The sequence below is a fragment of the Corapipo altera genome, unplaced genomic scaffold, assembly GCF_003945725.1.
Source record: "Corapipo altera isolate COAL_440 unplaced genomic scaffold, ASM394572v1 63, whole genome shotgun sequence".
NCBI classification, from domain to species: Eukaryota; Metazoa; Chordata; class Aves; order Passeriformes; family Pipridae; genus Corapipo; species Corapipo altera.
Window position 1 is genome coordinate 2,790,241 of NW_020884928.1, and position 14,458 is coordinate 2,804,698.

At 35.5% G+C, this 14,458-nt stretch overlaps 1 protein-coding gene across 1 annotated transcript in view; it reads right to left on the reverse strand.

Annotated features, from left to right (window-relative positions):
* Nucleotides 1–326: 326 nt before the first annotated feature.
* Nucleotides 327–14,458, reverse strand: part of PLXDC2 (plexin domain containing 2) — a 255,655-nt gene continuing 241,523 nt past the window's right edge. Inside the window, exons 13-14 of the mRNA XM_027658758.1 lie at nt 12,064–12,224; nt 327–2,475 (exon numbers count right to left, since the gene is read on the reverse strand). Coding sequence (XP_027514559.1) covers nt 2,359–2,475; nt 12,064–12,224 — 278 coding nt within the window. The 3' untranslated portion in view covers nt 327–2,358. The remainder of the gene's footprint in view (nt 2,476–12,063; nt 12,225–14,458) is intronic.

The window sequence follows — 14,458 nt, forward strand, 5'->3', positions numbered from 1 at the left end:
CAAATATTCTGCCAGTTCTATTGCATGACATGTATTACATACATGGGTAAAAATATGAGTGAATCAGATGAAGTGCAGATCTGTAAACACATAATAATATAAATCTTCTTTACTTACATGAAAAGTCCCTTGAATATATTGCAATTCTATGTAGATTTTTGTAAATTTCTTAGTACATTTTGCCAAGATGTGCTCTGAAATAAAATTTTTTCCAAATAGGATTCCAGAAGCTTTACAGTTGCTTCATTTGGCCAATGAACCCTAGCTGATGGCCTCCAACATTCCTAGAAAAACTAATGATAATTATTGCACACCAAATACGTGCCTAAATGATGTACACTGATACCTTTTTATTTAATAAAAAATGTGTCACCATATATATATGCATACATTTGGTTATTGCTATCAGAATTAACAGCTTGCAATTTAACCCCATCTTATTAGAAACAGGGCTCAGCAGACCCACACAAACTGAAATGAATACTTGCCACTGGCTTTACACCAGGCTTCAAGACAATGTGTTTGTTAGTACCTTCAGATTAATACCAGTTAGGTTTTGAACAGTTTCAATCTCATGCTAGATGATTTAAACCAGATGAAAATAGAAGTGTGTTACCCAAAATAAAAGAACACAGAAAATATAGTATTGTAGTATTTACTGAACAAAATAACAAGTAAAAATTGTGACTCTTTTTTTTTGTTTGTTTTTAAACATCATTAAGTAATCAAATTTAGGCCATACAAGCATCAAGAAGAAATGTAAATAATGTACTGTTAAGGTGATAACTACAACTTTTTTAAACTGCTCGAGAACAAAACCCACAAATGTTGCATACCTCACTTTAAAACCATTCAAGTGCCTTGCACAGTATGTAAAAAATTTGGTAGTCAATGACTGCTATTAAATATACATACAATACCTGAATTTTATATTTTAGTAGCCCAGGCCCAGATCATCAAAGTATTTAGGTTGCCACTCCGCATGGAAGCTCTGGGTCTTGGTGTATATTAACCCCGTCCATGAAAGGAGTAACTGCTTTTGATGGTGTGAATTTATAGTCTTGTCTTTCCCTATACAGGGAGGGAAAGGGTCGATATTAAAGAAAGTATGGTTCCAATAGGCAGAAAGTTTATGGCACTGCAACTACATGAACCACCTTCCCTACACAACATAAAAATATTCTAATATTAAGGATTATTTTACAACTCAGTGGAAATATGCAGTAATGCAATCCATTTGCTTTGTCTGGATGACAAAAATGCAGTCTTAACAGTCACAAGAACCCGCCTTGTGTTAGCTATAAAAAAAAATATATTTATATATATATTTATGCAACTACTATGTGCATTAAAGAAAACCACTGTATGAATCAGCAGGGTTCAATAACACTTGTATCTGAATCTCTGAAAGGGGTGCATTGAAGTCTGCGGTGCTTCTCAGTAATGACTCACAATGAAATGGCAAAGGATAGAAACCCATTTATTTTAAATCTTATTTTTTCATATCACATTGCCTAAGAAATGGTCCATAAGCTCTCTGGCAGCTAAAAGGATCTGTTGCCTTTACTTCAGTCTCCTGCTGAGAAATGAAAGCTATCCCTTAAAACAAATCTGATAATTCATTTTTTAGTGAACACTGAAACTGAAAATCAACCCAACTTCACTGTGAACTCCCAGGAAATAATTTCACCACCGTGAAAATTCTCTGTTGTCTTCATCTCTTACCAATTTGTACAACATGAGTTGTTTAGAAGGGCAGTAATCAGCAACGTACAAGAAATGTACTACTCCCGGAAAGCATTTACATTGTGACTCACTCAGTTAGGTGGGTAGGTTAATTTAGAATTGAAAAATGTATATATTTCACATCTGCTTATAGAAATATTGGTAAGTTCCTTTTTTCTTCTTTACCTGCATTGAGATACTATTCTCAATCACCTGTGAACACTATTCAGTGCCCTTTGCACTGAAACAGTACAGATTTGTCCCTCAGTCTTTGAGATAACAGAGAACACTTAAACCAAAGGGCAACACTCTTGTGCACCAAAGCTTTATTATACTTCTGATTACTGTGCATCCCCACACCTAAAGCCAATAATATGGCACTTGTGCCATAGTTCTGATACTGTAGGTGTCCACTGACAAGTGTTCTGCATGAACCATTGTGTCTCAGTCCACTAACAAAAACTACTGTGCAGTAGTAATCTGGTATCTTAGATAGTTTTTCTTCTTGGACAAAGCTTATCCAAAATCTTCTTTCTATCAGGCTACAGCAGCTTAGGGCTCCTTTTCTTTAAAGAGAGGCAAAGTAAATGTCTTACACCTGTAGGCCAGTACTGGTGTTCTGTCCCAGAAATTTTAGCACTGCTCTGATACAATGAACCCTTCTTTTTCTCCGACTGGTTCCACTTCAGCATAGGCAGGATGTCCAGATCCTCTTCTGAATTTCATTGCTGGCCATCTGCTTGGACGTCGCTGTAACAGCAACAACAAAATAAACTTTCAGAATATGAAGGGTACAACAATAAACAATTTAAAAAAATTTAAAAATGTCCTACAATTTTGATCTCTCATACTAAAACCCACTCCATGTAGTTGTTACAGGAACAGAGAAGCACAGTTCAGCAGCAGTAGAAGTCAGAGGAATTAAACTCTCTTTCTAAATTTGTGAGTGATGGCTGTTCTTAAAGACATAAATAATTACCACTACTCTTAGCAGTAAAGAGGATGAAATAGCTCCTGTCTAAACCACTTGATTATTGGATTTGTCACACAAAGAACTGCTGATCCACTACCCCCTAAAGGATCTGTCCAATGCTCTTCCTTCTTAGTTCTGCACAGGAATTTGCTAACATACTCTATGCTATGGAAGAATGTGCAGTAGAGTCGACAGAGACTGTAATTTTAAAATTATTTAGGACAAAATTCTGGCATGTTTATGCAGAACTGTTAAAATAATGACTTTCTGTTTCAAGTGCCATAATATCTACTTGAGTAGTTTACTTTGATTGTTCACGTAGAAGCTTTGATTGTTCACGTAGAAGCTTTGATTGTTTACTTTGATTATTCACATAGACTTTTCATTTAAAGTTTTAAGAACTTTGGATGCAAAAGTCTTAAGGAGTCCTAATCAATTTTCATTAGGATCTTTGATGACTGCTTTAAAGACAGCTAAAAGACAAAAGAAACAATTATTTTCTAGGGCAGATAAAACAATTCCTGTATTATTATGACATCTCTAGGAAGAAGAAGTGCTTTAAACAATCTGTATTTGCAAACTGATTAATGTCCAGTAAGGCTCAGACCACTCTGAGATTAATGTCAAAGGGAACAGCTTTCAGGAAGAACAGGGAAACTCCTTCATAGCAGAAAAGCAGTGAGCAGAAAAGCTGTCCTAAAATGATTATTCTTTATTGAAAATTTTATCTGCCAAATATGCTGATACATATTTTTTTTTTTTTTTTACTGACAACAGTTACAATCTGCTTGGAAGGAGGGCTAGAAAATACAGCAACCTATATAGAAACATTGCAGGAAAATGAGAGGAGAAACAGTGAAAATAAGTTACAGCCTATATTTTCATCAACAGTTCAAAATCTAAACATTTTACTTCATGATCCTTCCTCTCAAAATAAACACTGCATTCAATGTTCTGTCCCCATAACACCCCATTTGGATTGCCTTTCAATTACTAAGGATATTTCATGCTGCTAAGAGGTGGTGTTGGTGACCACAGAACAGCCACAGCTATGATGTGTGGTTGGGACTTGTGGTGCTGTTGGGCAGCAGTCACTAAAGAAATCTCAGTGAATCTTGTTACCAACAAACACACATCTGTCTGCGGGTTCAGCACAAAATGTTCCTCAGCGATCATCATCAGGAAGATACAATATAAAAGCAACTACTTCCTTTTTGTCCTGTTGCAGGATAAGGTTACTTTTGAGGCATCCAGAGTTAAATTCTGTTTGGCAGGTAATTTAAAATCCCAGGCCTTTCAATGAAACATCTTCCCACAAAGTAGGAAGGCAGAACACTGTCTTCTTTAATGGGTGTTTTTTCCTAATAAGAAAACTTAGTCTGTTCAAACTTTGGAGACTTTTTTCTACCTAAGCTTGATGCAATTTCAAAATTAAGAAGGACAGTGTGGTTACTGCTAAAGAAAAAGGGTCGTATTGTGTTCTTAGGCTTGCTAAAGAAAATCAAGAAAAATTCAATTAAATGTAAAGGATTTATTTTAGATTTACACTGCTACAAATGAAAAAGGAATTTGACTGAGAGCTCTCTAATGAAAAGCGAAAATGAAAACCCACTGGAAAACTATCAAAAAAACCACCTAGAAACTGTATCAAACTGCAGCCTATAAGGATGAACTGAGCTTTAATCTGCTAAGTTGCTCCCTAATTTAATTTTAAGATGTACCTCTGATTAGTTACTACTTCCTTGCTACATTGCTAATAGAAACTAAATCTACCATTTCGTGCTACTCTTTTTAATTAGTCTTTCCAGGTGATTAGTTATGTAACAGATGTGCACCATTTTTAATAATACAAAGCCATACAACATAAACATGAGCTGTATTTCCAGAAATGAAGAAATAGACACAAAGGTCACCTCCTAATATTACAGTTACAGTTTTCTGTGGTTTCTTGTCACATCTGAGGTGAGATTTTCCCTTTCTAGTGATTGTTTTATTTCAATTTCTTTATGTGCATGTGAGTAATGTAAGTGGTTGACAGTCTTAAAAGAGAGTGATGGCAAACTATTAATTCATTGTCTTGTGTAACTCCCCAAAACCTGTAAAAATATTACAGCTTTAATAGATAAAACCAAAAGTAACTTGACTGGTATTGGGAAATACAAAGCTCCTTCAGTTACCAAAGAAGTTCAGGAAATGCCTAATGCATTCTTCCTTTTTGTTCTCTGGGAAGACTAGTAAGAAGACAGAAAAAACCTCCACCCTAAACCAGCAAACCAGAAAACCACAGCAAAAATACCACCAAAACCAAATCAAATGGGGAGAAAGTAAGATGGGTATTTTAACTGATTCCTTTTTTTTTCATCCAATTTTAGCAGGAAAAAATATGTTTCTTTCTCTGGAATTAGAACACTTAAAGGAAATCCTCTGAGCTGTGGCTGGAGAATTGTAACTCCTGCTTCCTTTCACTGTATTACAAAGCAGGAAAACAGGACTAATATCTTTTTCATGGGACTGAAACATCCTTGGGTTCACTATTTTAAGCAAAGAAATTGAGAGAAAAGCACTTATGACCCTACATGACCAGGATGCAGAAGAATAATTTAAGATACACATTAAAAAGTTAGTTCCTATTAAAGAACAGTAAGATAAAATGAAAGAAACTTTATCCATGGAAAGGCAGTTATGACTTACTCAAAAGGATTAAGAAAAAGATAACAAAACTATAGTGAATTCTTACTAAATGGCTAAATTTTAATCTGATATTATTCAACACCCATTAGTCTAAGTACACTTGTCCACTGGTAATCTACCTCTGCAGCCATGTCTTCTGCTTTCTCATGAGAAGTAAAGATCTTTTTGTTACCAATTACCTTTCCCGTAACATGTATTTTTGTGCTCGAAGTTATCTGAAATTTGTGCACCAGTCTTTAATCTCTTCTAGAAACACCCAATTGATTTGGCAAATCACAGTCAGAAGTGGATGAGGCTTAAAATATCTGAAACTATATTTCTAAAATGTATTTCCAAGAATAAGAAAAGACCAATTGCCTGACACCATTATTTTGAAGAAAATTTTCTGACATAAAGATTGCTTCAGACTTAAGATTCAATAGGATCATTTACTGGCTTCATTTATTTTTCTTTTTGATAGAAGTACTTTTTTAAAGTATAACTTTGTGATTTAAACCACATCTTGCTATAACAGTTTCTGCAGTCATACGCGTATCTAAGGACCTGGCTGCTGAAGGATGAGAAATAGAATGCCTCCTTCCTCTCCACCTTTGACTTTTATTGTCAGTGTTGATTATTTATTTTAGTGCTTCTCCCTTGTGGCTGATTTGAGTTTCCCTTGTTGAGCTGCTGGTTCCTGCTGAGCTGGATAAGCTTTGGAAAAAATAACTTTACTATCAGTACAAGGCAATGACAGCGAGATCAATGACAATACTCCAAACGCCACCACACTGCAGAACTTTGAAAGAAGAGAAAAATGATACCTGTTCTTTTTAATCATCATTTTCAATAAACACAATTCAGCCTGAACGTCTTGACAAAAACTAATTGATGACCATGGCAAGCCTATTTAAAACTAAAAGCATAATCCCCTGTAAAATGGGTACATAAAGTAAAACCAATGGGTTGTATCCCAGAAGAAAGCAGTAGAGCTCTGTGAAATCTATCAGCTGGATTAGAAAACTGAGGATCTCATTGTTTTTTAAAAAATTCTTCTTTCTTTTTTACTCTGTTTCCTATTTATTCCTCAGTTGTTTGAAGACATACATTGCATTTGTTACATTAATGCAGAAACCTGGAAATGGTGCATGGAGAACATCGTTGAATGTTAAATCTGGCTCTTATTTGTGATATGTTGTTACAAGCAGAGATGTATAATAGTGAGCCAGAAATGTCCATCAATTCCCTGAGCTCTGAAAAACCAAGAACTGCCTCCAGCTTTTTAAACTATTTTCTCATATTACTTCCTTCCTCACAGCAGACAGGGGATGAGTAGAAGGTCAAAATCTTAGGAAAATCTACTGCTAGATCTACATGCCAGTGAAAGTTTCCAGATACTGAAATACAATCCCCTATACAGCCCAATAGTTAAAAAAATACCCAATAATTAGTGCTTTCTCAGACCACTCCATCTAGGGCTCAGTATTTGTGAACCGTCTTCAGTCCATGCTAAGACTATCCATGCTGTCAACTTTATGTGAGACAGAGTTAAATGACAGGAATACAGATCTTTCCATGCTGGTTGGTCTTTAAGCTAAAAAAAATCTTCCCAGTTAAATTTAATTTACTAGCAAAGACATAATTTAAGTTAAATCAGAAGGAGTCAAGGTGCATCCTCCAGGCTCTGATCACACACTATTATTTTATTTGCGAAAGATCTGCAGCTGTTCATTCCTTCCTCCCTCTTTTTCCTCAAGGTCACTCCATGGCTCCATAGCACCAGTTCAACTCTCTGTGTGGCCATTTAAATAGATTTGTGAAATTATCCATCTTCAACATCCAAGATGAAGTAAAATAAACAATAAAAAAGACATAGGTATGTGCATATGTATGATGTATGTGTTTATGTATGATGTATGTACATGTATGTTTCTAAGCAGCTGAATCAGCAAAATAAAGCTCTGGAATAACTCCAAGGAGGGTGGGAACATGAAGGCAAAAGCTATGACCTTTAAAATGGGATCTCAATTCTGAAGAATGTTAATTTTTAACCACAAGCACCCACACTGCTCTTCAGTGTGTGACATATTACCTACTATTAATACATACACAGCTGAGTTCATTCATGTTCTCACAACTTCAGAGTCCACATATGTTAATAAGTTGGATTTGGTTTTGTGTGTATAAGCTGAATACGAGAGAAAGGCTCTTCGCCTGAGGTTAAGATGATCCCAATTTGCAATGTTAGTTTAGACTCCTTAAAATCCCCAACCACAGAGAATCAACACAGAAAGATTTTATCCTGCTGTTGTCAAGCCTTTCAGGCATTCTTGGTAATGGTATCACTGTCCATATGGGAAGAAACACTGCAATGTCTGACTCCTTGCCTTCATATTGTCCAGCAATCCCTCTGCTGTCTTCTCAGCTGTGGTCAGATCATGTTGCCCTTGATCCCCAAAGGCAGAGCACTGGGATGACAGCTGAGGTAAGTTTCAAGCCTTAAAAAGACTTCGTTTCACTATATAAGTAAGGAAGGTAAGAAAAATACAAAGTATGCGAGTGAAAATTTCTTGTGTCACGTGCAACCCTTTTATCCACAGATAACTCAGTGCAAACAGGCAAGACATCTGAGTAAAATGCAGCTGGCCATATGCCTGCTTTTCAATTCGCTAAATATCCCCTGGAAATTAATTGCTCTCAATTAATTCAATAGTTCCATAGTTCACACATAAAAGTAGATCCTTAAAGGTTAAAAATGTAAGAAAAAAAGAACATGAGGGAAAAGAAAGGAAGAAGTAAAATATAAAATACTACTAAAGCTGTAATCTGGTCCATAGCTCATTGAAATTTGAGCAAATTCATCTGGCTCAGCTGAGAATTTCTTCCCATCTCTTTATATCCAGTTCCAGATATTTATATCACTTTTGCTATAAACTGTATCACATTTATGCAATCCTTGACATTCAGGGCATCATGATTGGCTTCTTGTCCGACAACTCTCACATCCTGAATGCAAGTATACCACATAGGTTAGTGAATAAAGGAATTGCTTTTTAATTGGGCTATAGTTAGCGTGTAGCTATATATGTTGTCGCTAGATTTCTGACATAAGCTTCTGCTTTGTTAAAAGAGTCATGAAGAACACTATTTGACATGAATGCTGCCTTTCAAGAATCGGTGCAAATCAGTTCAAAGTATACACAAGACAGCATTCCTCAAGGTAAGAGTACGTATGTAACGTGATTTAAAAGGGAAAATTATTGGCAACTGAATCAAATCCAAGGGAGATAAAATACTGCAGGGATAATAATAAATAAATAGAAAACCAAAGCATGCAACATCTCTTCTGTCATTCTGTAAGCTAATCTCTAGAAAACATTTACTCTTAGCTTTTAGAAAGAACCTGCATTCATTGGAACTTTGATTGAAGCTCCCTTAACTTTAAAAGCAGATAATTCATTCTATCCTTAGGTCACCAGAGAAGTGTCCAACTTAAACAATGAAACACATGAGCAGTCTGGAGTCTGGGAGAAACAGGAAAGCACTGCATTTTGATTTGAATTTTCTCCACACTTAACAAAATCGGAATTTTTTTGAAAATGTGTTGAACTGTTTGGATGGCATTCTTGTAAAATTGCATACTATCGTAGTCAAATTGAATAACATAGGCATTCAAGACTTTTCAAGCTGTTTGCTAAAAATAGCTATTTTTATTCTAAGTGGGGCTGCACATGTGCATTCTGCTCAACAGCTATGAACAAAAACACTAGAGTAAACATTTTCTTCAGACTTTAAGAGTAAAAAAGTAATAGAATAATGTTACTTTGTTCTAAGACAATAGTTACTTTTGTTATAAACTGTATTTTTCTTGGCTTTGTGTGGCTTGTTTAAACTAGTGCACTCAGAATATCATTTAATGTTGTTCAGAAGGGATTGCCTTTATCAGTGCAAGGGTAAAGAGTGCAGTCAAAATGTGGGTGTATTTATCCTTATGTGGGGGAGCTCACTACATGATAAACATGAGTGGAATTTGAGAGGAGCTATGTGAGAACCTCAGTGAGGCAGTAATTGAATATTGAGTAATATCTGCAGAGAATACAAGGAAGAAAGAGGCTTGAAGCCTCAGATATGGGGTCAGTTTATTACACTTTTCTTTATTCAGTAATCAGTCATGATTATAAAACAAATCAAGGAAAAATTACTTACATAGCCCTTAACCTAAAAACCCCAACAAAATCTCATTGAAAATGACACTTTACAAAATCATGACAGTGTTTTAGAACTTAGATGTAAAAAGAAGTTTCTCTATTAGTCATATTACAGTTTTGAATGAATGTTATGTTTAATGTTATATGATGCCCCTGTAAAGTTTAAAACGAAACAGAAATGGGCTAGGTTCCTGTTCTTCTTTTGACCAGCCTTAGAGTTATATTAATTACTGATGATATATAAACTGATGCAGATCTTCATTTGGCTAGAAGACTTCATGGTAGACTACAGTGTACTCATAATTTTTTAGACAACTGCAGGAGGGAGCTGCCTGTCCATCTGTCACATCTTGTTTTAACTGTGCAGCTTGCTTTATTAATCAAGAGACTCATTCAAACCAGTATAATTTTCTGAAATATTTATATGTTTCTCATTTCATGACCAAGCCCATGGCAATTCTCTTGAGTTCTTTCCCAAGAACGGTAAAATCAGATCTACATTTCATTCATTTCCCATAAATAATGCAGCTTGTCTGCTGTGGTGTGTGGGCTATTATGTTATATGTAACAGCTTAATCAAATATTTTTCAATTACAAAAATGCAATAAAAATGACTTTTTGCAACACTGTTTATACCAGCTTTGCCTCATTATTTTTTGTACTGTAGTTTCAAATGCAAGTTTGAGAAGATATGTTCTTCTTTGTGTTGGAAACATGTAGATCCAATAGATTTCTCCTTTATTTTAAATAGAAAGTACATGTTTTTCCATTTTTTTCTAAAAACCTACATTGCTTGCTAGAAGACATTTTAGCGTCCACTGCATAGATTGATTAATGGCACCTAAAGATTAAATTGAGAGGAAGAGGTTTAATAAAACTGATTAAGGCACCACTGTTTGCATGATGAGTATGATATCAATAAAAGAAATAAATTAACATGCCCTTACTATATACTGAGAACAAAAATAAATAAATAAATGTGTATTGTAATTTAGTATTCTTCCCTTCTTTTAAAAAATGGTGTTGCCATTTACTTAGTCTTTTCAATCACACCATGACAGATAAGAAACTTGCTTTAACTAGAAGGAAAGAATAGAAATTCAACCTGTGTGCAAAGAAAAAAAAGGGACAAAACCTCCTCTTTTATATATGGACTTTAGTGGAATTTTGTTTGTATATATCAATAGAGAACTGGCTTGAAATGTTGCATAAACATGAAAGAAAGCTATATTTTATTGCATGGATTCTGCTTCCTAATGGTTAACACAGTTACATCACTTGATGCTGGAATACTGATAACAATTCATTTTGATTTTTGTCACCACTATTGCATCTAAGAAGTATACTTATAATAATATGATTTAAAGATGAATCATTCTGTTCATGTGCATGTCTCGCTTCAATTCTCGTTGCTGTCACTAAGAATGAACTTCTACTTCCTATATTCCTGGTCCAGGCTTTTACCTAAGAAATTCCTAGATATGTCTGTAGTGACACTTCCAGTGGTTTTGCATCTTCATTGTTGTCTAGCAGTAAGTGTCCAGGCTCTTAATAGTAAGGGAATATTAACAGTGGGGTTATGAACAGTCAGCCTTTTCTTTCACATTTAGTAACTCTACACTCTACCTCACAACTACCTCACAAGGTAGAGGAACACTGCCCAGTTGGGAAAAAAACTCCACAAGTAGGTGTAAGTATTCATAGGTTTTTGAAGACTCAAACACCTACGGAGAATGTTCCTTTCTCATATTTTCAAGAACAGTGGAAGTGAACTGACTAAATGTCAGCATCTGCAGCGCAGATGTCTGCACCTAAGGTAGCTATCTGTATTGGAGGGAGAAAAATGGTAATTTATCTAATCCTAAAGGAGATGTCTCAAACAGGTCAGATGACTTATTGTCTAAAAGAGTCTGTTTCTCTCTACACTAATAAAAAGAGTAAAAGAAGATGATAGATTTAAAAAAATTAGATGAAAAAAATCTTTCTCACACTTGGAGACAAAGTGTTAAAATATTTCTTCAAATGATGTAAGGAACAGCTAACACAGGTTTTCAGCTAAAAACTTAGTGGTCAGCTCTTCTGCAGAATTAGGAATGCACACTTTCCTTTCCCCCCTCCCCAGGAAAATAATAGAAAAAATATATATCCTGAAGTAAAATGCCAGTGCACATGAAAGGTGATGGAAAAATGCTATCGTGTGGAAAACGAAGGATAGGGAGTTGGATTGGTATCTGAGATATATCTTTTAGATATATGTGCTGTCTAAAAGCAAAAAAGTCATAGTGATGGTAGTTAAAGAACGAGGTGAGTGACAAACATGCTAGGAGCAAAACAGTATCACCTGCTAGGGGAGGTCCATTTCTTCAAAGATTACACTATGAACACAAGAATACTTTCCAATTTAGTTAAGAAAGATCAGTTCTGGAGACCTCAAATATTTGAGCCAAGAGAGAGGACTGGTGACACAACACGTTACTTTTGTCTTACCTCTATGAAGAAGAGACTGGCTGCTGACGTTGGATGATGATACATATAGACCGTCACGAGGATGGCTGCAGCCACAATAAGGACCAGGACTAGAATGCCAACAATTAAGCCGGCATGAAGTGTTCCACCTTTCTTCTCTGCCGCACTGTCATCTGTCGAAGCTGCACAGAAAGAACACTTAATTGCACAGTAACATATGTCTTATCCGTTCCATTATCCAGATGGCAAATAAGCATTTGTTTTTTATGTGTTTCATGTACCTTGTTTTCCACAGCCCAGGTTGGGAAAAGATATTAGATGCCTTTTTCCTACAACTCATAATCTTAATGAAAAGACATTTTCAAACGTTTTACTGATTCTGACAATAAAATTAACATCCTTCTTTTGAATATAAGTTAGATATTTTGAAGTTCCTAATTACCTTCATAATGAATTTTGCCTTGATTTTCTCATAAAATTATTGCAATTTATTCAAAGACACAAAGTACTAATTGAATACATTTTGAACCTTGTATTTTTTTTAAATGTTCAAGTTGAGACAAGTTACAAACCCTTTTGAGATCTAACTATTAAACAGATTCTGAAAGCCTTATTCATTAGCTTGTATGGGAGTTTGGAACCACCTTGTACAACTGAATCAGACAGTGGGAAGTGCAACAGATGGATGCTAAATGATCCTGCAATATTCTAATCTTGGTTTGAATGGAACACTCATCATACTGAAGTATTAAAGAAGTATTACAGAAGACCATCCATTTACTAAACTTCTTACTATCAGGAGAAAAGAGAGCTGTCTCTGTCACACAAGCAACTTGTCAGCAGTGCTTCCAAATAAGTGACTGAAAGTCTTTTAACAACACTGTAACCCTTTGTGGAAACAGTCAATATATCAATCAACACCTGTAGAACTGCTTGTTCTTCAGCATACTCTTGCATAAAAGAAGAATTACTGTACTGCCCACTTCTGCAGGCAAAAGGGCCATTCAGAAGTCCTAGGTTTAAGAAACACCAGAAGAGCACTGGTAATTTGACTTCACAAACTTACATCATTCTCCTAATATTCCCACTGCTTTCTGCTGTTCCGAAAATCCTTCTAATCACCTCTATGCCTTATTCCATACAGCACCTATCTCTGGTCTTGCTTATGAGAAATTTTCTTTCAATTCCACTTTTAAATTTCCTCTCACTATGCTTGTTTGCCAAGCTGACTGTAAGGAAAACTGTTGATTTCTGCAGTAATCCTTTTTGCTGTGCCATCCCCCTGAACTATTTGTTTGGTAGTCTTAGAGTTCTGTGTTCTTTGAGGCCAGGGACTCCCTTTTATTTGTTCTCTGAAGACAGATATTGAGTTAGGGGTACCACTTCAAGTTACGTGTTATTGTTATTAATAGTAACAACAACTATAAAAACAGCAGTAGAAATAACTGTACATGGTTTTTTACCATTCATCAGATTGGAGTAGAGCACTCTATGCTAATGTTAATAAAGAGAGTATAATAGAAATATAATGGAAAATAATAGAAGAAAGGTATATTGATCCAGGTAGTGTTAAATGCCTTGCATGAAGGGCAATAAAAGAAAACAGGAACAGTTAATCTCAGTGTAACAGTTCATGCATCCACATATGGCAGCACTTTTCTCACCAGACCAAGGAAGGCCGCATGCCTCATAATCCAGTGGATTGCATGGCACCATTGCAATAATAGGGTGAAAAGGAAAATGAAGATGCCTTATTTTAGCCAAGACATAGTTTTAACTATTACTCCAGGTAATAGTTACTATTCTGTGGGGGCAGTGAAGGGATTCATGTACATTTGCTTTTGTCCCTATTTCCTCAGTCTTGATTCGGAAGAGGAAAAACCTCAGTGTTGCTCTGTTCTTTTCCATAATGTCAGTGACAGCTTATGGAGTAAGGACCTGAGTAACAGAGTCAGAAGATAAAGCTCTCAGTAACTTGAGAGGCTAAAGTATGATGTGGGAAGCATTAATGAATCTAATAAAAAGTTGCAAGCATGATCCCCATTCAGGTATGGCCTAATCCTGAAGTTCTCTTTCTTTTTACTGCAAACTTCACGAGTACCTGTCCACACAGGAACTTCATCTTTAATTGTGCTGACTCTGAACATCAAGTTTGAGCTTAGGTATAAACAGGTCCCAAGAACCAGGCTTCTCCCTGCCTAAATCCTAGAAAGGGATTTACTTAGCTTTCTTAAAACTTAGTTCACACAAAGGTATAGGGGCTTTTGAAAAAGAAAAGTAGTGTCAGCCCTATTTGATTTTATCTTATTTTAAAATTTTTTTCAACACAGTGCATACAGTAAAAATTACCGACCATTCTTTTACACTGAAGTGAAAGAATGGAGATATTGCCTAGAATCTATTTTCAAATTTTCAA